At 39.8% G+C, this 23,135-nt stretch overlaps 2 protein-coding genes across 4 annotated transcripts in view; both read left to right on the forward strand.

Moving 5' to 3' along the window:
- The first annotated feature begins 311 nt into the window (after window positions 1-311).
- Window positions 312-3,222, forward strand: txnl1 (thioredoxin-like 1). 2 transcript variants are annotated; one of them, XM_061293237.1, is made up of 8 exons: window positions 312-567; window positions 1,321-1,417; window positions 1,701-1,874; window positions 2,000-2,122; window positions 2,277-2,346; window positions 2,493-2,665; window positions 2,793-2,897; window positions 2,971-3,222. In XM_061293237.1, the coding sequence occupies exons 1-8, from the start codon at window positions 470-472 to the stop codon at window positions 2,998-3,000; spliced, it is 870 nt and encodes a 289-aa protein (XP_061149221.1). In that variant the 5' UTR covers window positions 312-469; the 3' UTR covers window positions 3,001-3,222. The 2 variants fall into 2 exon arrangements, with proteins under 2 accessions (XP_061149221.1, XP_061149222.1); XM_061293238.1 differs by having other exon boundaries at window positions 557-638.
- Window positions 3,223-3,822: 600 nt separating this feature from the next.
- The window catches only part of LOC133163432 (WD repeat-containing protein 7), a 42,550-nt gene continuing 23,237 nt past the window's right edge, over window positions 3,823-23,135 (forward strand). Inside the window, exons 1-21 of one of the 2 annotated variants that reach the window (XM_061293328.1) lie at window positions 3,823-3,981; window positions 5,088-5,259; window positions 6,225-6,331; window positions 6,401-6,479; window positions 6,696-6,870; window positions 7,266-7,342; window positions 7,447-7,566; window positions 7,669-7,814; window positions 7,947-8,046; window positions 8,126-8,273; window positions 9,014-9,129; window positions 9,242-9,374; window positions 9,531-9,751; window positions 10,376-10,571; window positions 11,865-12,079; window positions 14,871-15,104; window positions 15,197-15,490; window positions 15,653-15,849; window positions 16,714-16,811; window positions 21,335-21,453; window positions 22,359-22,482. In XM_061293328.1, coding sequence (XP_061149312.1) covers window positions 5,101-5,259; window positions 6,225-6,331; window positions 6,401-6,479; window positions 6,696-6,870; window positions 7,266-7,342; window positions 7,447-7,566; window positions 7,669-7,814; window positions 7,947-8,046; window positions 8,126-8,273; window positions 9,014-9,129; window positions 9,242-9,374; window positions 9,531-9,751; window positions 10,376-10,571; window positions 11,865-12,079; window positions 14,871-15,104; window positions 15,197-15,490; window positions 15,653-15,849; window positions 16,714-16,811; window positions 21,335-21,453; window positions 22,359-22,482 — 3,058 coding nt within the window. In that variant the 5' untranslated portion in view covers window positions 3,823-3,981; window positions 5,088-5,100. Of the gene's footprint in view, window positions 3,982-5,087; window positions 5,260-6,224; window positions 6,332-6,400; window positions 6,480-6,695; window positions 6,871-7,222; window positions 7,343-7,446; window positions 7,567-7,668; window positions 7,815-7,946; window positions 8,047-8,125; window positions 8,274-9,013; window positions 9,130-9,241; window positions 9,375-9,530; window positions 9,752-10,375; window positions 10,572-11,864; window positions 12,080-14,870; window positions 15,105-15,196; window positions 15,491-15,652; window positions 15,850-16,713; window positions 16,812-21,334; window positions 21,454-22,358; window positions 22,483-23,135 lie in introns of those variants that run through there. The other variant, XM_061293329.1, reaches the window with a different exon arrangement.

Below are 23,135 nucleotides of genomic sequence, written 5' to 3' on the forward strand. Positions count from 1 at the left end.
TGACCAATATTAGACGTAAAAAAGTGGGAAACATTGGATATTAATGACCACTGTACAAATCTGTTTTAAAAATCACTTTCCCAGTCCGTTAAATAATATAATGTTTATATAGTCGTTTTTTTAGCCTAATAATAGCTGAAGGTGCAAGAAAAACACAGTTACAACAAGCCGAAATAAATGTAGATTTGTTGTGTTCACACTCCAATGCTGAAGGTGGCGGTAATGCAAACGTGAATGTGCGACGGCGAAAAAACAAGCCGCACCTTTCCCCACTCCTATTGGTCAAACAGAAAGTGACGTGTGGAGTCGCTCGCCCTGTCTGGAGTGTTCCTGAAAAATAGATTTGAGCTACTTGTGCAAAGCTAAAAACACCACAATATTATTCACAATAGTCAAACTAAGTTGTCTTCTTTCGGGAATATATCGAAAGTCACAAGACCACACTTCCTCTATCGTCTGCAATTCTACCATGGTCGGTGTTAAAGTGATTGGGAGTGATCCGGAATTTCTACCGGAGCTAGCGGCCGCCGGCTCGAGGCTCGCGGTGGTAAAGTTCACAATGGCCGGGTAAGACCCACGTTGGACTCCGTCCTACAATCAGCTATGTCTCTTTAACACAGACCCCTTGTTCACGAATGGTCAGCATTTACTAGTTAGAAAAAATGCCATTGACGGTGTAGATCTGTATCTGAAAACTAAAAACATGTATGATGTATCTATTGGTTAGCATTATGCTAATGTTAGCTTTTCTAGCTGGGTTGCTTACAATGACATTGCACTATTTACGTTTGGTCACTTGTCTTTGGGACATTGGGAAATCTAATATAATGGCTAATAATGTATATTGTATTTAGAGAATAGAACATCAGATTGTTGATCACCACTTAAAAGGCATGGACTCTACGAAATTGTCAAATTTGCTTTAGTTGTCCAGTATTTTGACACTTGGTAAATATCTCGTGTGTTTGCCAATCTGTCATTCTGCCATATTATACGTGTTCAATATTTAACTTCTTGATTTCATGATTAGAATTGACTGCATATTTTGGTCACTTAATTAGCAATGACCCAAACTCTAGTTTTGAGAGAAATAATAATACTAGTAATAATAATTTAACTGTGGTCACATTAGTCAGATACTCATATCAAGACTAGCATGCATACAGAAGAGTACAACTTTATTTAGTTTGTAACAAAATGTAGTTCTGCTACATGCAAGATAGATATTTTATTGTATTAAGTGAGTATAGTCATCAACATTCACTTGAGTACTTCTTTGTGATTACAGCATGTTAATAATATATTCTGCTTGCCCCTCAGATGCCGGCCATGTGTCAGAATAGCTCCAGCGTTCAACATGTTGAGTAATAAGTATCCCCAGGTTGTCTTCCTTGAAGTTGATGTCCATGTCTGTCCGGTCAGTCTGATCTCAAACACACTAAATATGGTGCATAATTTCTTAAAATGATGAAATAATTCCCTCCAGATTGAAATAGCAAAAAAGATGTGGTTTGCAAACATTGCATCTGTAAAATTCTTTCTCCTCACACCTCATCGAACTTAGAAGTCTGTTTGATTTTTGTTTTTCTTTTAATCTGTGAGGTTCACACATTAAATAATTACGTTTTTTTACTAGATGAAGTTTTCACGTGTATTGTGAATTCTGACATTTGTCAACTCACATACTCTCTCTTTCCTAGACAACAAAGGAATCCAACAACATATCAGCCACACCGACGTTCTTATTCTTCAGGAACAGGGATCGGGTCGACCAGTATCAAGGAGCAGATGCAGCGGGTCTTGAGGACAAAATCAAACAGCTCACAGAGAATGATCCAGGAAACAGCGAGGACTCTGACATTCCAAAGGGATATGTAAGTGGGCATCATTTTGTCACATATAAACTATTTCATCGCAAAGTTGCATCATTATTGCCGGCTTTTATGCTGACTTTCCAAATAAAGCTAAAATGCAGTATAGTACGTTATTTTGGTTCCAGATGGACCTCATGCCTTTTGTCAACAAAGCCGGCTGCGAATGCCTCAATGAGAGCGATGACTGCGGCTTTGACAACTGCTTACTGAAAGACTCGTCCTACCTGGAGTCAGATTGTGATGAACAGGTAAGAACCCTAACCGATAAAACCCAGCGCAACAGGTTAATTTCACACGCTCCAGATATTAACCAAAACCGGCCATCGACAAGCAATGTTTTTGTGTTGATGTGATCGCTATAAGGACGTGGTAATATTTGAATAATCGCTCTGTTTTTTACAGTTGCTGATAACTATCGCCTTCAACCAGCCTGTGAAGCTCTTCTCCATGAAGTTGCTGTCCTCAGACATTGGTGAGTATGTTTGTACTGATCTCCACTTCAGTCAATTGTACTGTCCTCAAGAATGTTAAACAATATTTCCTATATTTGCCTTCTTTTCTGTCTATTCATCATTTTTCCACCCATGCTAAATGTTGTATGCCTTGTCTGTGTACCAGCCCAGTCCCCTAAAGTGGTGAAGATATTCATCAATCTCCCACGCTCGATGGGTTTCGACGATGCTGAACGAAACGAAGCCACCCAAACTCTGGAAATGGCGGAGGAAGACTACAAAGACGATGGAATCATTCCACTGCGCTATGTCAAGTTTCAGAATGTGCAGAGTGTAACGGTAAGAACCAGAACACTGTAGGTACCGCTATGTCTTGCTGAAGCTTGATTAAACACAATCATTCCCACTTGACTAGAAAAAGGCATTTCCAGTATATTTTTGTCTTTTTTTTCCACCCATTCACCAGTTGTTCATCAAATCAAACCAAGCAGATGAGGAGACAACAAAAATAAACTACTTGACATTCATTGGTACTCCAGTACAGGCTACCAACATGAATGACTTCAAAAGGGTATGTTTCCATCACAACAAATAGAGCAATTGTGTAAAATCTTTAGTAATGAATGAATGGTCTATTCATGCAGGTTGTGGGAAAGAAAGGAGAGAGTCACTGATGGTAGGAAAGAAGAGGCTGCTGATATTTTAAAGGACTTTTCCCTTTGCCAAAGCTGCCACACTTCATGCAGACATCAACACATACCACGCAAAGACGCACTCACACTCCTCAACTCGTGAATTAAAGAATTATCAGTGTCTGGGGACTCTCAGTCTATAAACATTTGTATTGTAATTCAAATTAAAAATCCTGTAAATAAAACAGTCCTTTTGCAAAGGCATGTGTGTCTTTTCTGATTTTCTGGCAACTCTTCATGTCGCAAGAGCTTGTAGATCCTTTAGTTAGGCAGATCCTTTATGGATCCTAGTACAAGTTCAGAAAAAAATGTAACCTGGTGAAGTTCATGATGGAATATCAAAATATTTATCACAGGAGCAAAATTGCATTAAAACGATGTGTTCTGATTTTGTTGTTGATAATATTGGGCGGGTATTTAAGAATGCAAAATAAACACGCAGAATTTTCTAATCAAATACGTTTGGAAATACATATAGAATCAACCTTGAAAATTGCTCAAGTACCACCAAACAAGAGCTGGTTTTTGTAAAAAATTATTTAAAATTATTATAAACCACTTGATTTTGATCATTACGCTGCACTTAAAGAAACTACCAAAATGTTTTAGTGCACACAAAACGAGCTGTTCAAAAACGTATGGAAAGTAAAATCTGAAGTACGACTGAACTGCATTCATCAAACATACTTTACTTGGTTTAAAAGAAAAAGTAACAAAACAGTGGATGACAAGAACACAATGATGCAAGCTGTGCACCTTTATTCTGAAATAAACACCCGGATGCGTTTTGGTTCTTAGCCTAACTATGTCTCGTGATCATCTGACTGGCCGTCACGCAAAGGATTGCCAGAGCTAAAAGCGCAAAACAAGCAGCGATTCTTTTCTGTCTTTATTTATTACCGACCGAGATATTTTCGCCTTAATTCAATACGAAGGAGATGCACCAGTGATCTGTTGTTTTGGGTGCGTATCCACGACCTTAAGCGCTACATTATATCCTGCTGCGCTTTAGCAACCCGGAAGTCCCGACATAACAGTTTGGCTTTAGTGCGGCATAGCATCTTTGTAGCCGATCAGCTGTTGTTTGTATAAAACGCATAAATAAGGGGGCAATGAAAATGGAGTAATGTGTAGTGGAATGAATCACTTACGACGTCCCTTTAATATGCATTTCTGCCTTAGCTGCACTTTATTGATTACTACAGCCACTAAATTATTCTGTCATCAACATTCCTCTGATTAAACATAATTCTAATTTCTATCCGAGTCAGTGGATGCAATACATATGTAACGAGTACTGCACAAACTAAATTGAACTGACGGTACGTCACTTCAACAAACCCTCTTGAATTTGTGGACGTGCTGCTGCATGCTATCTCTTTGGGAGCTATAAAACGCTTTATATGTATGCGCAAATTAAGTGAGCGATCAATGTGCGTTTCTATAACGGAAATACGATGACTATTGTTAATAATTCCTACATGCAACTGAACATGATCATGTTACTGACAGCACATAATAGCACTGTTATTGGTGTTGTTGGTGGTGGTGACAGTGGTGTGTTACGTACAAGTTTCTGTGTATACAGTGATCCCTCGCCACTTCGCGTTTCGTTTATCGCGGCTTCACTACATCGCGGCTTTTGTTTTTTTCAAAATTAAAAAAACATTTAAAAGTCAAAATAAAGCTTCTATATTGAGGAAACATGTGTCTAACCTTTAGGACAATGTAGTATTGCTCCAAATGTTTTCACTTATCGCGGGCGGTTTTTGGAACCAATTATCTGCGAAAGATGAGGGATTACTGTACTTCATTCCCCCGAAACAAATGTGAAGCTTTTATTTGTGTTTACGAACCCTTTTAATTATTGAATGCTAGTTGTCCATAATGATAAAATCCTCTGAATATGATGTATGTGTTTACAAGTAGTTTTATTTTGGGCCATTTTCCATAGTGTAGTGAAAATATCCATTGGTCAGCATATATTTGTTGGACAGTTCTTTGAAATGTGCAATTTATTTATACTTTTTGTGTGTTTACTAACATTCGTTTCAACTCAACTCTAGCAGACAATCCAGCACAATGTCAGGGAACAACCTGGTTCTACCTATTGTACTATGGGGCCGCACCGCTCCAACCCACTGTATCAGCAGCCTGTTGGTAATGGACGACTTTAGCACAATCATCACTGGTTGCCATGACGGACAGATCTGCCTTTGGGACATGACGCCGGAGCTGGAGGTAGTGATAAGATCGCATACTTTATTCTTTCTCTGTTGTTTGAAAGGGGAATCTGCTCCATGGGGGATAACGATCGAGAACCACGGTCATAGACGATGCAAATTATTGACTCGAAATTGCTCTCTTTTTGCAAAAACTCTAATGATGTAGTGACCCAAAATCAAATGTTGAGCAAAGCTGAATTATTAGCATCTCATCAAGCATACAACCACAATAGCAAGAGATAATGGGAGTTATACATTGAGGTACTCCTTCAAAAGATTCATTTGGTTACAATTTCAAATTCCAACTGGGTGTATTATACAAACCGTGGACATACGGCAAGCTACTGATTTTAATCAATGATTTTTGGAACAACATTGTGTCCATACCATCGTAGCAGTTATTGCTGTTAGCCAGGATGGACACACAGATTAACACACACTCGGAACGAGTTGAGTCAATGTTGTTTCAGTGGCGTGTCCTACTGACAGAAATTTATCAAAATACCCCCCTCGAGCAGGGGTGTCAAACTCAATTTTTTCGCGAGCCACATTGTAGTCATAGCTTCTTTCGGAGGGCCATTATGACTGTCAACCCAAATAAATGTATGAGCACCTCATATTATATCCAGTAAAAGCTACAAAACAAACTGACAAATAACTTGTTTTCAAATCAGACTAGTCAAATATTTAAAATAAAAAAAGATATATTAAACGTGAAGACAATTTTCAATTCTAGTAATGACACACGAACTTGATGCACAATTTGTCTTCGCCGGCCACATAACATGATGTGGCGGGTCGTATCTGGCCCCCGGGGCCTTGAGTTTGACACCTGTGCCCTAGAGACTCAAATTTCCTTCAAAATCTATTTGTTTACAAGCGGTCTTTTGCTACAGACCTTCGTTAGCCCTGCAATCATGCTGGATTTAAGCCATTCCTTGCTGCTTACAGGTTTAATTGTCTTTGTTTCCATTTTGTCAGATTTGTCCCAGGGCCATGTTGTTTGGTCATACAGCCTCCATCACGTGTCTGTCTAAAGCGAGCGCCTGCAGTGATAAACAGTACATTGTCAGTGCGTCAGAGAGTGGGTGAGTATTTATTATTATTATTATTTTTTATATTTATTTATTTATTTGTTTGGTTTTTTTTGTCTCCAGGGAGATGTGCTTATGGGATGTAAATGATGGCCGCTGTATTGAATTTACAAAACTGGCTTGTGCTCACACCGGCATACAGGTAAATTCATTGATAATACGCATTGTGTATTGTCTAAACAGACAAACATTCAAAGATAAGTCTATTTCTAACAGTTACTATTAAATTCTCATATCACAAAAATAGCATGGAATGCGCTCGTGTTGAAATAACAATCATTAATGAGATTGAACATCTTCCATTTTGTCATCTTTTGTTCTGTTTTTTTCCTGCGACTTTTCCACTGTGATTGTCTAGTTCTATCAGTTCACAATCAGTACTCAGCGAGAAGGTCGCCTCCTCTGTCATGGTCACTACCCAGAGATTCTTGTGGTAGATGCCACCAGTCTGGAGGTGTTATATTCGTTGGTGTCCAAAATCTCCCCAGACTGGATCAGCTCCATGAGTATTATCCGATCACACCGCACACAAGGTTTAAAAATACTATTCAGTTATTCTTATTTATCATTTTGTCCTGAATGAAATATCTGTGCGAATTTGCAGTGTTTTTTTTTTATAAGGTTACGGAGAGTTGTTCAAATTATTCGGCAGGTGGTTTTACTTCCTGCTCACTCTATCTGTGTTGCAAGACTTTGCACTTTAATCATGCAAAATTTGTTTTTGATTGTAACACTTCCTTGAACTACATTTTCTAATGTTTGTAATTGGTCATCATTTGCAAATGTTTACTAGGACTGTTAGTAATTGATTTAATTTGCATGCAAAAATGTAATTTACACAGCAGATTAGAATTACAGTACTACACATTGGTTGTATCTTTATAGAGATCCAAACTTGCATGATGACCGATTGAGTTTTTTTCTCCAGAGGACACAGTTGTGGCAGTGGCAGTAACAGGCATTTTAAAAGTCTGGATCATCACAGCAGAGGTCAACAGGATGCAGGTAGGTGTGGTTGTTCATTCAGAAAGTGGAAATCCCTTATTTTATGTATACAAAAACATATCATCATAAAGATATTCATGAAAAATAAAAAAATGTACTCTCAGGACCTGGACCCGGTGTTTGAAGAAGAGTCCAAACCCATTTACTGTCAGGGTTGTCGGAGTATTTCCTTCTGTACGTTCACTCAGAGCAGCCTGCTGGTGGTCTGCTCCAAGTTCTGGAGGGTAAGAGATGCCCCTCTAAACAAAGTGTTGATCATGCGGATTAGTGGAGGAAAAACATCATTTAGCCTTAAATCGAATCCCAAATATCTTTTTGTTGGTCAGGTTTTTGATGCAGGAGACTATTCACTGCTCTGCTCCGTGGCCAGTGACAATGACAAGGCCTGGGCTGGAGGAGAGTTCATTGCAGCAGACAAAGTCATCATCTGGACTGAAGACGGCTGGAGTCACATCTATAATTTACCAGCCAGGTATATTTGCAATCAACCCAACTTCATCATCATCTACATCATCGTCGACCAGAAAATCACATAAAAGGCCAATATAGATAAAAAAAAAAGTTTTACCTCCCTTTTTATTTTAATCTCCATCTGTTTTTCCAGCTGTCTCCCTGCTAGTGTGCATTTCCGAAGTGATGTGGGCAAAAAAGAAGGCTCAGTCCCGCCACTGATCTACACCATAGAGAATCTAACAGACAATCAGGTCAGTTATTGAGCTTTATTGATCAACACAAGTTAATTGTCTGATTGGTCACATGTCTCTAACTTCTGTTACTTTCCAGCTCCTGATATGTCCTCCTGTGACTTGCTTCTTTTTTGGTCGACGGGAGCCTTTCCACAAGCTACTGATCCAGGGAGACTCTGCAGGCAGACTGTCTTTGTGGAGCATCCCGGACTCTTCCCCTCCACGGCCACTGTCAACTCCTGCAGGTAAGGACGAATGAAACATCGAAACTACACCTGAACATGCAGATGTATGAGAGTGGGAGCGAGTTCACATCCAAACAACAGCTCTGAGAGGCTATTCGGATTTAATGGAAATAAATGCAAGTAGAAGCTGTCTCAAAAACTCAGAAAACAATAGAAAATAATTTATTTGTACCGTATTTTCTGGACTATAAAGCGCACCGGACTATAAGGCGCACCTTCAATGAATGGCCCATTTTAAAACTTTATATAAGGCACACCGGACTATCAGGCGCACCATTAATGCATCAGATCCAAAGGCAATCATTCTCCATTTTATCTTTTTTATTTCAACTTCAGACGCAACAAATTACTTTATAATCACAAAATAATGATCCATAGTCTTTTTGATTCATAATTCATGGTCTTCAGCGGGCCACTTTTGATTGATTTCATGACACAATGCTTCGGGCCAGTTTAAATTTAGTAACTTGTTCCATATATAAGGCGCACTGGACTATAAGGCGCACTGTCGGCTTTTGAGAACGTTTTAGGTTTTTAGGTGCGCCTCATAGTCCGGAAAATACGGTAGTTGAAAATGTCAATAGTTTTTTCCAAATAAATTTTGAAGAACCCCCCTATGCTTTTGCCGGAGCACTCCTGTGTGTCCCGGAACCATAATCTGAGATTCCTTGCTCTACACAATTGAATTAGCAACTTCAAATTATTTTATAACGTCTGTCTGTATATCTTCCTCTCTGTAGACTTGCAAGTCTCATCCACCATCAGTCTCCAGGAGGCATTTAATAAATTGATGCCTGTTTCTTCTGGTATCATTGACCAGCTCAGCATTCTGCCCAACAAAGAGGAACCCATTAAGGTTGGACCCAGTGCGGGAATGTTTTTTTTCATACAGGATTCTGAAATTTAAATATATGATCGAGTGTTAGGTTCTGTTTGCTCCTTAAAATGCACGTGCTTTCCTTCTTCAGGTGACTGCTAGCGTCTACATCCCCTCCCAGGGTCGACTAGTGTGTGGAAGAGAAGATGGCAGCATTATTTTGGTTCCGGCTACTCAAACTGCTATCGTTCAGTTGCTGCAAGGAGAACACATGCTTCGGAGAGGTGAAAGAAGAGATCTTTTTTGGGAGGGGGTGGACTGCTCGCACTGTATTAAAATGACAGAATTGATGGCAAACCTTTGCCAAGGACAGATTTTTTTTTTTTTTTAGGAAAAGCAACGCTCCACCTTTGTAAGATTTATTTGCATGTTTTCTGCAGGATGGCCACCCCATCGTACTCTACGAGGTCACAGGAATAAGGTGACGTGCGTCCTGTATCCATACCAGATATCGCCCCGCTACGACCAGCGCTCTTTGGTGTCGGGTGGGGTCGACTTCTCTGTCATTGTGTGGGACATTTTCACTGGAGAGATGAAGCACATATTCTGTGTCCATGGAGGAGAGATCACCCAGCTCATTGTCCCACCAGAAAATTGCAGCGTGAGTCCCGCTTCAAGTGACTTTGTCTTTCAAGATCTTTTTTGGTTTGGGATTTCTACTGCCTTATTGCCCGCACACTTTTGTTTGATTTTAAAATGAATGTTTTGATAGATTGAAGATCATTGGTAGTGACATTTTTCAAATAGAGGGCTTTCATGCAGTTGGCACTGGTTCAGTGCCTAGTCATGAAGCCCATTTAACAGTCATTCATTCCCAAAGATATATATGTTTTTACAGACTTCACACATTCAATCCCAGGTACTTACTTATATACCCCCCCACCCCCTCCAAAGTTATGAAAATGTTTGGTACCGAATGAGTTAAAATAACATAACCAGTCCAGTTTCTGCCCCTGGTTCAAGTCAGCAAGGATCGAATGAAGTCTATACACAATATTAAGGTTGAAAACTTTTGGTTTACACAGTTTGTAGTCATGAAGTGATTTGTTTGGCACATTTGTTTTTTATTTGAGCGTGGTTCTGGAATTGGCTGGGTACAAACCTGTGCTGTTTACCTAAAAGGAATCAGCATCACCACATCACTAACAGTGCAGGAATGTGGTATTGGAAAAAAAAAAGATGTTTGTCCATTATTGAAAAATCTTTGGCCTTGTTTTCTCTGCAGACTCGGGTGCAACACTGTGTCTGCTCCGTTGCCAGTGACCACTCGGTTGGCCTGCTCAGTCTTAGGGAAAGGAAGTGCATTATGCTTGCATCGCGGCACTTGTTTCCAATCCAGGTCATCAAGTGGCGCCCTGCTGATGACTACCTTGTTGTTGGATGCTCTGATGGCTCTGTTTATGTCTGGCAGATGGATACAGGTGAGAGTTGTCAAACTGTGAACTCCCTTTTATTGCGGGGGCCAGACTCCACCAAAATAAATGAAAATTGAAGCATATTTACACTTATGAAAACAAACTTATTAACACACGAGTATTTTTTTTTAGGGCATTTTCTGTCTCGCTCGCACAATTCTCTAATTACAACATAAGGACCGCAAGTCTGAATTTGGACTTCTCTGTATACTGTACTGTAAATACCCATTAAAACAATCTCTTGGGTATAGTAGAGCAGTGAGCAATAAACTGCAATACAGTGGCGGAACACTGTGTTTGCATTGATTAGGTGGCAACTTCTCTGCTAATGAAATTTTAAATGATTACTTTAGTGCAGTAATCGCTCAGATGTCAGCTAATTCCAAAGCATATGATAAATTTAATATATATTCCGACGCAATTGTACATTATAGTATATACATAGTATATACATACATATATACTATATAGTATATACAATTATTATACAAAATTAGACCTAATGTTATTACTAATGTAGCTAGCAAATTATCTTAGTTTAACATACTATTTAAGATGTACAAATGTAAAATTGGTTTGAATGCAGCTATAAAATGATATCCCTGTGTGCGTGAGTGTGTACATGTACGTATGTGTGCGTGTTTGGGGCCTGAGTGAGCTGTAGTGTTGAGCGATTGCAGGGTAACTGAGTGTGAAATTAAAGAGTGTGTATGAGACAGCGAATGAGAAAAAGCGCATGTGTACACTATGTGTATGTGAAAAAGAAAGAAAGAGAGCCAAAGCGCTGTCGGAAAAAAAGTGTGTGTGTGCGCCATGGCACCATTACACGTCTGATGCCTGAGTCTACACAAAAACACACACTATCAGACACTCGCTCTCTCTCTGACACACACGCGCACAGGATAATGGTGCCACTTGTCTTCTCACTCAATACTTAGAGCCAATCCCGATATCAGGTCTGTCTGCAGCTAATGGGGTCTCCTCTAAACCTCTCTCTTTTGTAAGTGCAGCCAGTGATAACTGTGACCTGCACCACATTGAAGACAGTAGGTGATGGGAGTGAGTATTATAAAACCAAGGTCTGGGCGGTGCAAAATACTTGGTACTGATAAAAATACGGTGATAAGAGCTGGTGAATGAGGTGATTGAAAGATAAACAACAAACACAAAGTGTGTGTCCCTACAACGGAACATGATGGTAAATTAACCTGCAACAAGCGTCCTCTTATCATTTTAATGTTCTGTTAAGCTTCCCAGGTCTCCTAACTTGCTCACTATCTGATCCGTTAATGTTTGCAGGAGCCTTGGACCGCTGTGTGATGGGTATAACAGCCGTAGAGATCCTCAATGCCTGTGATGAGCTGGCTCCGGCCACCGTCGATGCCTTGAGCCATTCGGCAGTGAACCTGAAGCAGGCAATGACTCGCCGGAGCCTGGCGGCACTCAAGAACATGGCTCAGCACAAACTACAAACACTTGCCACCAACCTGCTGGCGGCAGACAATGCTGACAAGGTAAAGTCATATTTCAATGAAGTTACTGCAGTGTAGGATCTAGGAAGTAAGCATTGTATGGAAATTTAATTAGACAAGTATCTGTTGTCTAGTTATTGTTAGAATGCTGAGACAATCTTTTAGTCTTGTTTCAACCCAAAAAAGAAAATTAAATGCTTACCTTTTTTGCAGCACCTAATAGCATTGCTCAAAGTGTGTTTGTATATACAATACGCTCTGCAATCTTTTTAGATCTCCTCATTATTTAGGACAGTGGTTCCCAAAGTGGGCGGTACAGGGGCGCGGTGAGGAAGAAAGGGGCGGTAGGGGGGCGGCAGTCCGAAGTCGACGTTTGTTTGACTGAAAACAAAAACGACTGAAAATTACTGACCGCGGGGATCTACGACTTCTTCTTAGTGAGTTCCAGCCTGATGTTGAGAAGCTTATGTCCCTGCACCAAGCACATCCATCTCACTAATATTAAGTGTGAGACAATGAAGGTTACTGGTGGAATGTTTATTTACCATTCTATGTTGCTGAAACAGTTAAAACTGCTAATAAATAAATTGGTTTACTAAATTTTGTTTTATTTGTGAAATACACATTTGTGGGCGCTAGGAATTCACTGGGGAGCCAAGGGGGCGCCAGCCTGCAAAAGTTTGGGAACCATTGATTTAGGACATGTTAAGGTTATCAATACATTTATTGAATTAGACATAAATATAAATATGCTTTTGCACAATGTACAAACCCCACTTGAAGATGAAGTTTTGACATTGTCTGAAATAAAAGGAGAGTACAAAGATTTGCAAATCCTTCTATAAAGTAAAACAAAATAACATGAAGTCATAGAAGAGAGAAGTTTGTACGATTTGTCCCAAAATAACTAATTAGCTTCTTTCTTTTTCAAGCTCGAGATTCGTTAGAAACCAAAACCAAATCAAACAACCAAAAGCGGAATCATCTAAATTCAAACCCGACCTACAATTCTTTTATCGTTGACCCTGAAGTTGTTGAATAAAATTTTAGCATTCATGCTTGTCCTTCACATACCTTTTGCTTGGTATATTTTTATATATTTCACCCATCGTGTTTTATTTGAGCGGTTTTCCTCGTATTGCCTCATAATCACAGCTCTTGAAAAGGCCAACGCACAACAACTGCATTACAAATACATCACTGTTATTTTTATTATTTTTTTGTTTCCTCCTACCCTAGGGTTATTTCTCTTGTATCCATCCCCTGCGTGAGTGGCTTTCTATACTCCCCTGCCGTGTGTGATGAAAGATAATGACCATGAAATGTCATACTATCAACACAAACACTACACCCAGTCAGCTGCAAGCCATCATCTGTGTTTACAGTTACAGCTTGTAGTCAGGTGTAAGAAAGTCAATACGTGACTTTGAGTTTGTCCTCTGGCGTTTCTGCTGAACCTTGTTTTTGTTTTGTTTTTGTTTCAAGGAGATAAAGTATTGCCCTAGTGAGGAAAAAAAAAATCAAAATAAGATTTTTTTTTTTTTTTCTTTTCTGTGTTTAATCTATTTAAGGTTGATTTGTTGTTTTACTACTCCGTCACTGTCCAATAGACGTGATTTATTAGGTGGTACATGCGTGGGTCATATTGAAATTTGGGTGCGTAAATCTTGATTATGAGCTTGCTACAAAGTCAATGGTCATAGTTCAATTAATCTCGTCAACATAGATTCTGAGTTGGTCGGACTTGAACTGAAAATTGAGAAAGAGCGACTAAGCAAGTAGTCATGAATATCTTGTGTGCTCTCGTAGTAATGTTTTATGTTCAATTGTATTTTGAGGTCTCGGTTTGGATTAGATTTTTTTTTCAACGTCTTAATTTACATGTCATACTTGTCATACTCTTTTTTTTTTTTTTTTTTTTTTTACATTTAAAGTTACCGTGATTAGATTGCAACCCTTATATCCAGTTATCACAGCGCTACTTACATACTCTTTGAAAATAATTGTCCTTTTGGATGTTTTCTGTTTCTGCTGTGTGTCAGAAGGACTCCACAGGGTAATAGAGCCATTCCCAAATTATTTTTGAGAAGTAATTAATTCTAAATCCCACCTATACAGAAGTCAGAGGATGTCATGACATACTATGTGTAGGTCTGCAAGTTCCTGCAATGTAAAAAGAAAGAGTTTCAATTTGAATTAATAATCAATTTATCAAAGTCAGACTGGCTAATTAATGCATTTTAAAAAATAATCTGTAAATCATTATTTTGATACATGAAAATTGTGAGGATTTGTGTGGAAACTAATTTAAGGGTGTCATGAGGAAAATGGCATGACTGCACTATGGTAAATTACGCACGTATTATTTGATACGCACAACCACAAAAGGATTTCTTCGGATTTCTGTGTGGGAAGAAAAATTAAAAATACACCCTGTGCGTTAATCTGTACATTTTATTATATAGCTTGTGTGCAGTGGCGTCCTTGACCTTTAGATGGCAATGTTCATCCACTTGAACTAACTGACATTGACACAAGTGCCAGAAGGAGAATGCTGTTTTATTTATATTCAGTTTTTCTTCCTAAAATAATTATTCTAAAATGTATGAGTTTTTAAATATACACTTTCATTCGTAACAACTGTAAGATAGATGATTTAACTGATTAATAATTGTGCGCATTCTGCTGAGTCAGTTATGATTATTTTCTCCTCAAAACTTAATGTAAAAGGTGTCTGTGTTAATTGATTTATTTTCGGAGTGGTTTAAAGAAAATTAATTACAATGCACTCTAATTCTGATTTACATTTTTCACCATTCTTCCTAACTTTTAGGGGAACCTGCCCAAATACTCCCACAATGCACTGGTGGTCCAGTCAATGAAGACCAACCTCACGGACCCTGACATGCATGTATTGTTCTTTGACGTGGAAGCAGTGATCATCCAGTTGCTGACAGAAGAAGCTCAGAGGCCGAATCCCATGCTGGTGTCCCCTGAGACACTCCAGAAAAGCCAGGCCGGGGCCGACAAGGGAGGCGCTTTCCTTGCCAACAAGATTTTCAAGCAGGTCAGGCAAAAACACCCAACAATTCACATTTATTAGTAACTATGGCTTCTATATTTTAACACTTGTGTGGACATTTTTTGACAAAAAAATAGGTAAAGGAGACAATGAAGGAGACCATCAAGGAGCACCTGCTGGATGAAGATGAAGAAGAGGAGGAGGAGATGAGGAGACGCGAGGAGAAGTCAAAGTCTCTGAGTCTTCTGGAGTACAATCTGACAATGGACACAGCCAAACTCTTCATGTCCTGCTTGCATGCTTGGGGTCTCAACGAGCAGCTGGACGGGATCTGTCTAGAGAGACTTGGCATGCTCAGACCACACTGCCCCATCTCTTTTGGCCTCATCTCAAGAGGTGGTCACATGTCTCTCATGCTGCCCACCTTCAAGGTATGGATCAATGTGTATGATTGATTAATGATTCCAACACATATGCAAATTCCAAAGCTGATTTTTCTTTCTAACAAGCGTTCACCCAATTTGAGGGTATGCCTTGACCCGCTTTTGCCATCATCTCTGCCTTTGGTTAATTTCTCATCCTCCATTTGTCAGGAGTCTTTGCTGCGGCAGTTGTCGCTTGCAACAGGCCGGAAGCTGACATTGTCAGACATTGTTGGCAAGGGGACATACGGTGTGTCAAGGGCGGTCACTACGCAGCACCTCCTGTCCGTTATTTCTCTGGCCAACACTTTGATGGGCATGACCAATGCCACATTTGTCGGCGAGCACATGAAAAAGGCACCAGCCAGGTAAGAAATACAGAATCAAATGAGGCTCTCAGAGGCAGCGCTGTCTCCTATGCTCTGGGTGGGAGTTGCATCTAAATCCAGCAAGCACCCAGTCTACTCCATTGATGAAATTGCAGAAGGAAAAATAAATGTCTTCGCTCTCTTGCCAAGACACTGAATTGATAGTATACAAGCACAGGAGGCTGCGTATTCATTCAGTCAGAGTTTGCGTGAAGCTGCTTGAGCTCTCATTGTGCTGTAAAAAAAATGTAACGCTAATGGTCGTGGTCTACCTGCTGGAACACAACTAGGCAATTTCATCAACCCTACACATAAAAATGCCCCGGTAGAGGAAAAAACACACAAATTAAATGGAATGGCACACATCAAATGATATTTCTATGATAACATTTCTGTAGATTAATCCCAGCCAGTCTCCAAGGGCCTGATTTTCTAAGATCCCAATAGGAGTTGCGAAACTGCGTATTTACACTAACAGATTTTGTGACCTGTATTGTATCCTCTTTGTCACATTACTATTATACTGGTAATTAATTTATATTAATGACTTTCAATGACTTTGTTTATTAATTTATTTTACATTGATGTATAAATTTGGTTCATATGTTTTTTACGGCACTATTTATGTGCATTAATGAGATCCGTGCAACCTGCTTTGTCAATTGTCTTTTTGGATATTTGTGTCTCTCTAAAAGTGAATTTCCCGTGGTATGCTCAGACACAGGATTGTGCCTTTACTTAAAAATTCAACAGAGTGAGCATACAAATGCCCTTTTGTGTTTGTGGTTTTTTTTGTGCTCTTCCACCTTTCTCCTGTCCGAGCCTTTAATATTTCATGCCTTGTCTTTGTGATTTCTCCTCCAGGCCTCCCAGACCAGGAGGAACCCCGGAGAGTCCTCGTAGGATGCCGGCCACACCCCCTCAGCCCTCCAACCCGGCGCTACAAGCTCAGATCAAACAAGGTAACTACAAAAGGAGGGGGTGCTTGCTTCACACACCCATGGGGCCCATGCGGGGACATTGGGAGAGAGGCGGGGGCTCATAATGTAGCCTACTGGCAATAAGTCCCGCAGAGACTTAAAAAAATATATATCACAGAAGGAAGCTGCTGGTGTTTTCTTGTTCAGTGGGTCTTTTAAAGGACTCTTTTGTCATTTTTGACATGGTAGAGGTCTAACAGCTGGAGTTCAAGCTTCTTAAAAAATAATTGTTTCAATGCTGTTTTTCAGCATCAAATGCTACTGTCTCATTTAAAAGTGCTAATTGTATTTATAAAATTAATTAACTAAAAAAAAAGATGAATTGTTCTTAATGAGGAAGTTTTTACAAAAATAATTTTATTTCTTTAACACACTGTCAAACACTAATCAAAACTATTTCTAAATAGATGAGCTCTAGTATTGTTCATCTATTTACATTGAATTGTTTACGATTATACCTCTACAAACAATATTGGTTTACACTATCAAAAGTATGACAACAAAAATGAGAAATATGTGTCAATGTAATATAAGGAGAATATTTTTACTGAAAGGCAGAGTGACAAAAAACAGAGATTCACTGACTTCACATCTAAAGGAAATATTGAAACTTGTTTGGGTTCACCGTAGGCGACACTGTAACCATCTGTCACCATCTGCGTTACACGCTCGCACACTTATCAAACACAATACCTGCACATTTGTTTATACACACACTTGTCTTGGACGGCACACTTGTTCTCAGTGGGAGGGAATGGGGGACTGTGCTGTTGTCATGCTGTAATGGGGGTGAAGCGTGACAAGCGTGTGGGCTGATTGGCGCCACACTCCATCTATTCATGTCCATTCAGGGGGACTCATTGGCCATGACCTCTCCTCAGTCTACTTTAACCAGGTGTGTGTGTTGTGCACTAATAGCTGCTCACAATCTCCCTATGGAGCGAAAAGATAGATCCCTAAAATCCTGCATCAATACAGGAGATAAGCAAAGAACAGTGCTTTTTTTTTTTTTGGTAAACTGCTCACTGTTAGTTATACTTAATGCATTTGATGGTTTATTTCATTGTTTTTGTTTCTTTATATGTCACCTGCATGGCTGCATAGCCTGTTGCCTGCTCTGGAGAAAAAAAAAATGCGTAAGAAGCACTATCGTTCTTTGTGTTTTATTCACGGCACTTTCATTTGATCTGTTTTTAATATGTGCAGCTTTCTATATTCTTATGTTTAGTCTCTTCAACAACGATGAATGTGATGGTATTTTCCCCCTGTGTTATCTACAGCAGCATTTGAAAATCACATTACAGTATTGTCAGTAAGTGTTTTATGGGTGGTTCTCAGAAAGAGTGGTTCTGTATAAAAAAAAAAAAATGCTGTGTATTCTGTTTTTATTATTTTTTACAAATAGCGTGCAGCCCTTGCATTAACTATGTCGGGAAACATAATGTGTTTTGTTAAAACCACAAGCCTTTATTTATTGTTTTGACTCATCAAGTTTCGTGAAAGTTGGATTTGACGGATTATATATTTCGGAAACTGACTTAATTATTTGAATCAATCCATTTGGTCAGTGTGTATGACATAAACATAACGTTCAGTAAATACCTGATGAAAACTCATCAATTTAACATAGTTGGTCTGTTTGTGGTAAACTTTTGTAAATGCACTGCTGTATTGGTTTTCTTGATTCAAGTTTTTGCGTGGCAATGAAATGCTAGCCCCAGTCTGCTTTATTATCCAAGATATTTACAGTCTTTTATTTGTTCTGATTTGGCCAGTCTTCATCTCCAAAGTGACACAATATATCTATTTTCCTTTCTGTTTTCTGTTACATCACTTATTTCTCCTACAACAAATTGTACTCTGTGGTTTGTTTTTATTACTTCTTTATTTCGTCATATGCTGAAGATGACCTAATCATATTTTAATCGAGAAATATACAATATTCTCAAACATCCCGGAACCTGACTTTTTGCACCTTGCTTTGTACTTTGTACCCCCCCATACCCAATCAACTGATTTTATTTCAATGTTTTATAATTTGCTTGCTTCCATTCTTTTCTTTTGCGGTTGTTTTGTAATTGAGTGTATAATATTCTTCCCTGCTACTTGATAGCTTCTCTCCCCCCACCCTTCCATGTTCTCTGTGTGTATGTACTATACAGTTAAACATTCTAACGTCTTCCTTCACTCTTTACTATTTTTCTCCTTTTCTTCCTTTCACAAGCTGCGGTAGCCAGCACAGCCAGCACCAACGTTTCTGCTAGCGCTACAACTGCTGGGCCCAAGGGGGCCCCTGGGGTTCTTTCTCAGAGGGCCCCTGGCTCCCCCAGCCCAGGTCCTGCTTCTCATAGCTTCCCTTCAGTCAATGAAGGTACCGACTGAACCGATGAGTTCAGCTTCAAGGGAATCTTACCGCCCTGCTGTTCTTTATTCACCCACTTATCCTCGGAGATCCTTTTCTTCCTCTCCTATATTACCTGCTCCATTCCATTCCTTTTCTGATGTCTGTATTCCCCCTCATATGTAGTTTTATTTTTGAAATTATAATGTCATGATTGGTTTCATTTGGATTTTTCTGTCTTTGTGTTATTAGTTTGTGACATCCCCAGAATAAGTTTCCAATCGTCTATTACTGTTCATGTTTTTGTTTCTCATGCCTTAGTCTTGACTTTTACCTTGCTCTTCCCGCTTTTCTCGAGTGTCCATGTAGGTCATTTCCCCCCTTGTCTTTAGCACTGTTTAGGTCTCCAGCGCTGTATGTCTACCTATTTGTCTGTTATACATGTGTTCAATTCACTTTCAGTTCACTCAGTTGAACAGCGATCAAAAGACGTGACTAATAAATAGTTCAAATATTTGTAGGCTACTGTTTTCAAATTCCCTTCATTGTGGAACTTGCAAACCAAAATTATTCATCTGAGAGTGCATTGACCATTGTCCCCGTTGACCGGGGTTTTGTCTTTTGTTTTGTCTAGGTGTTCATGTGCAGTGTTACTGTTGTCCTGTGATATTTCTCTTTCTGTCTTTTGCATGTGTTGATCTTTTCTGCTTCTTTTTTTTGCTCAGTTTGCATGCTTGTTGTTTTTTTAATCAGACACCGCCAGCAGAAGCAATTGCAGACTTACTTAGCAATCCAGGCTGTTGCGTATTATATCCTTTTCCTTGAGCAGTGCTTCATTGACATGGGCAAAATACAACTCGGCCAACTAAATGAACGTGCTCCGTTCATCGGCATCTAAGTGTTTTAATTTTATCAAGTAATATCTCGTTTTTCAATTTGCAGTAGTACTCTGCCTCCCACACATGAGATGTTTTGTTGGCACTTCAACCACAGTACACTGCCACACATAGACAGGCGCCTTGCTTCGATGTGCCATGTTACGTAATGGCCAGGTCAATCACCTGACCTGCATTGGATTGAGCATGCATTTCACTTGCGGTAGAGGCCTGGCAGAGTATCACCACGGATGAAATCCAGCATCTGGTGGTCTGTGCGTTCCAGACTTCTGGCTGTAATTGAATGGCAATTGATTTGCAACAAGCTTTAAAACGTGAAAATGTGTTTTATGATTTTTAATAATCTTCCATTACTTTAGGTCCATGAAAAAGTGAGAAGCATATTTACAAATTATTTTCTACAACATTCTTCTGATTTGGATGTTTATACCTTCAAAGGTGTGATGAAAGTTGAGAAGCATCTAATTCCAAATCTTTTGCGGTGGTGCTCAGAGCCAAAAAAAACATTAATTGATGTAACTTTAAGCTGGTCATTTTCTTTATTATAGCATTTTTGAATGATACTATAGCTATAATGTGGATTCCCACTATTTGAGGACATAGGGTCCGGATATATTTGCAAATATTTGACACCCGTTATAATTGAATTACGGGAAAAAAACATTCAAAATGCTTGTATAAGCAGGGATGTATTGCCAGTCACCGTTTTCCACAAGAAAATGCGAGTTGTTGCTAGGGGGGGCATTATTTAAAATAAATAAATAAATAGCAATTCAGTCTAAAGTGATTTTACTAGAATAGTTTTTTTGTTAACAGGTAAGTTATTTTCACATGGATACACATGCAAATCTCAGCCTTTCTTGAGATTTCCATCCGTCCATCCATCCATTTTCTGTACCGCTTAGTCCCCACGGGGGTCGCGGATGTGCTGAAGCCTATCCCAGCGTCATCGGGCAGTAGGCAGGGGACAACCCTGAACCGGTTGCCAGCCAATTCTTGAGATTTCCATTTTCTCGTCTGGTCTTTGTTTCATAGTTGGTACGAGCGAATGTTGTAAAAAATTGAAAAAAAAAATACATTTTCAATCAAAATGTATTTTTTTGTTTTAAGTATTCGGTAAGTCTAACATCTGTCTTGTCTGATAATAGAGCGATGTAAAAAATCGGACAATATATGAACAAAGTTCTGCTCATTTGATGCTTTTTTTTTTTTCTTTCCTAACATTTGCCAGTAAAAATTCCATGAAATTGCCTTGTATGTATATGCAGGCTGGAGCCAGCTGGCAGCTATGCACTGTGTCATGCTCCCTGATCTCTTGGGCTTGGATAAGTTTAGACCTCCACTACTAGAGATGCTGGCAAGGAGATGGCAAGACCGCTGTCTAGAGGTGAAACACAAAGTTTTGAACAAAAATACAAAAAAAGTTTCTAATATGGATATTGCATAACATAGAGAGTTGGAATCTTGGTTAGCTAGTATTACCCTTAATGATCAATAAATAGTTACCACGTTTTTTTTATGTTAGTTTAGGGCAGTGCTTCTCAATTATTTTCTGTTACGCCCCCCCTTAGCAAGAAGAAAACTATTCGCGCCCCCCCCTCCCCACCGTGACTATCCTAACTTGTCTTGTAAGTCGTAAAATGTTGCACTGTCGCAAACGTCACAGAAGTAACAATGAGCGCGCCACTGCCCCCTGCTGGGAAGATGCGCAATTACACTTTATTCTAGTACTGCAAAAAAAAAAGCCTGTTCCCCAGGGTCACACGCGCCCCCCCAGGTATAGCACGGCGCCCCCCAAGGGGGGCGCGCCCCACTATTTGAGAAGCACTGGTTTAGGGTAGCACGTCCGCCTCGCAGTTAAGAGGGTGCGGGTTCGATTCCACCTCCGGCCCTCCCTGTGTGGAGTTTGCATGTTCTCCCCGGGCCCGCGTGGGTTTTCTCCGGGCACTCCGGTTTCCTCCCACATCCCAAAAACATGCTTGGTAGGCCGATTGAACACTCCAAATTGTCCCTAGGTGTGAGTGCGAGTGCAAATGGTTGTTTGTCTCTGTGTGCCCTGCGATTGGCTGGCAACCGGTTCAGGGTGTCCCCCGCCTACTGCCCGATGACAGCTGGGATAGGCTCCAGCACGCCCGCGACCCCAGTGGGGACTAAGCGGTACAGAAAATGGATGGATGGATGGATAGTTTAAAAAGTGAGTTTCTTAACACAAGGCTCCACTTTAAAAACTTTGCAAAAACGTAAAGGTGCCTCAATTTTCACACCAAGTGAAATGTCTATACTTTTTCGTAGGTGCGTGAAGCAGCCCAAGCTTTACTGCTAGCCGAGTTGAGAAGGATCAGCCAATCGGGACGTAAGGACACCATTGATTTGTGGGCTCCTTACCTGCCTCAATATGTGGACACAGTCAGCTCCCGTAAGTACTCAGACATTATATGGCATTCATGATGATGATGATAAAAATATATGTTTATGTATATGTAACTGGCTTTACATGACATTAAAAAAATATTTATAACAATATATGATTCAAATGAACAATGCAACTGCAATTTTATTGATTGTTTTCTATTTTTTATGATTGGTTTAACTTTTAATAGCGCCTACTACTTTAACTATAACGCAGTCTTTTTGCCGCACTTTTCACTATCCAGCTGTTTCTTTCTCTCAGGTTCCCCTTGCACTCTTCCCCTCTGTCTATAGTTAGACCTTATGATGGGAAGAAAGGTGGATCTGCACCTTCTTTTACTAGAAGCAGCCTTCTAAAATACCATGCCTGCATGTGTATCTGTTTCCTGGAGTTGCCTTGTAGTTGTGGAGGATGCTGGGGGGGTTCTCAGGGGAACAGTTGCCATGGAAATGGGTACCGGTCAGTGTTGTGTTACCACAGAAGTACTGCAGGCGGGGGAGGTAGAGAAGTGATGGAGGGGTGACCCCAGGGGAAGAGGGAGGACAGATGGGGGAGGGAACACAGAGAGCAAGATAGAGTGAGGTTATAGGGTCACTGAATTTGATCTATGCACAGCACAAAAAGACTGACAGACAAAAAATAAGGTGGGTTCTTCCGGT

Source organism: Syngnathus typhle, linkage group LG12, assembly GCF_033458585.1.
Source record: "Syngnathus typhle isolate RoL2023-S1 ecotype Sweden linkage group LG12, RoL_Styp_1.0, whole genome shotgun sequence".
Lineage (NCBI taxonomy): Eukaryota > Metazoa > Chordata > Actinopteri > Syngnathiformes > Syngnathidae > Syngnathus > Syngnathus typhle.

Coding starts and splice junctions, on each gene's coding strand:
- txnl1 (XM_061293237.1), top strand. CDS start 470: ATGGTCGGTGTTAAAGTGATTGGGAGTGATCCGGAATTTCTACCGGAG. Junction 1,875..1,999: donor CTGACATTCCAAAGGGATAT/GTAAGTGGGCAT, acceptor TTTTGGTTCCAG/ATGGACCTCATGCCTTTTGT. Junction 2,347..2,492: donor GTTGCTGTCCTCAGACATTG/GTGAGTATGTTT, acceptor TCTGTGTACCAG/CCCAGTCCCCTAAAGTGGTG.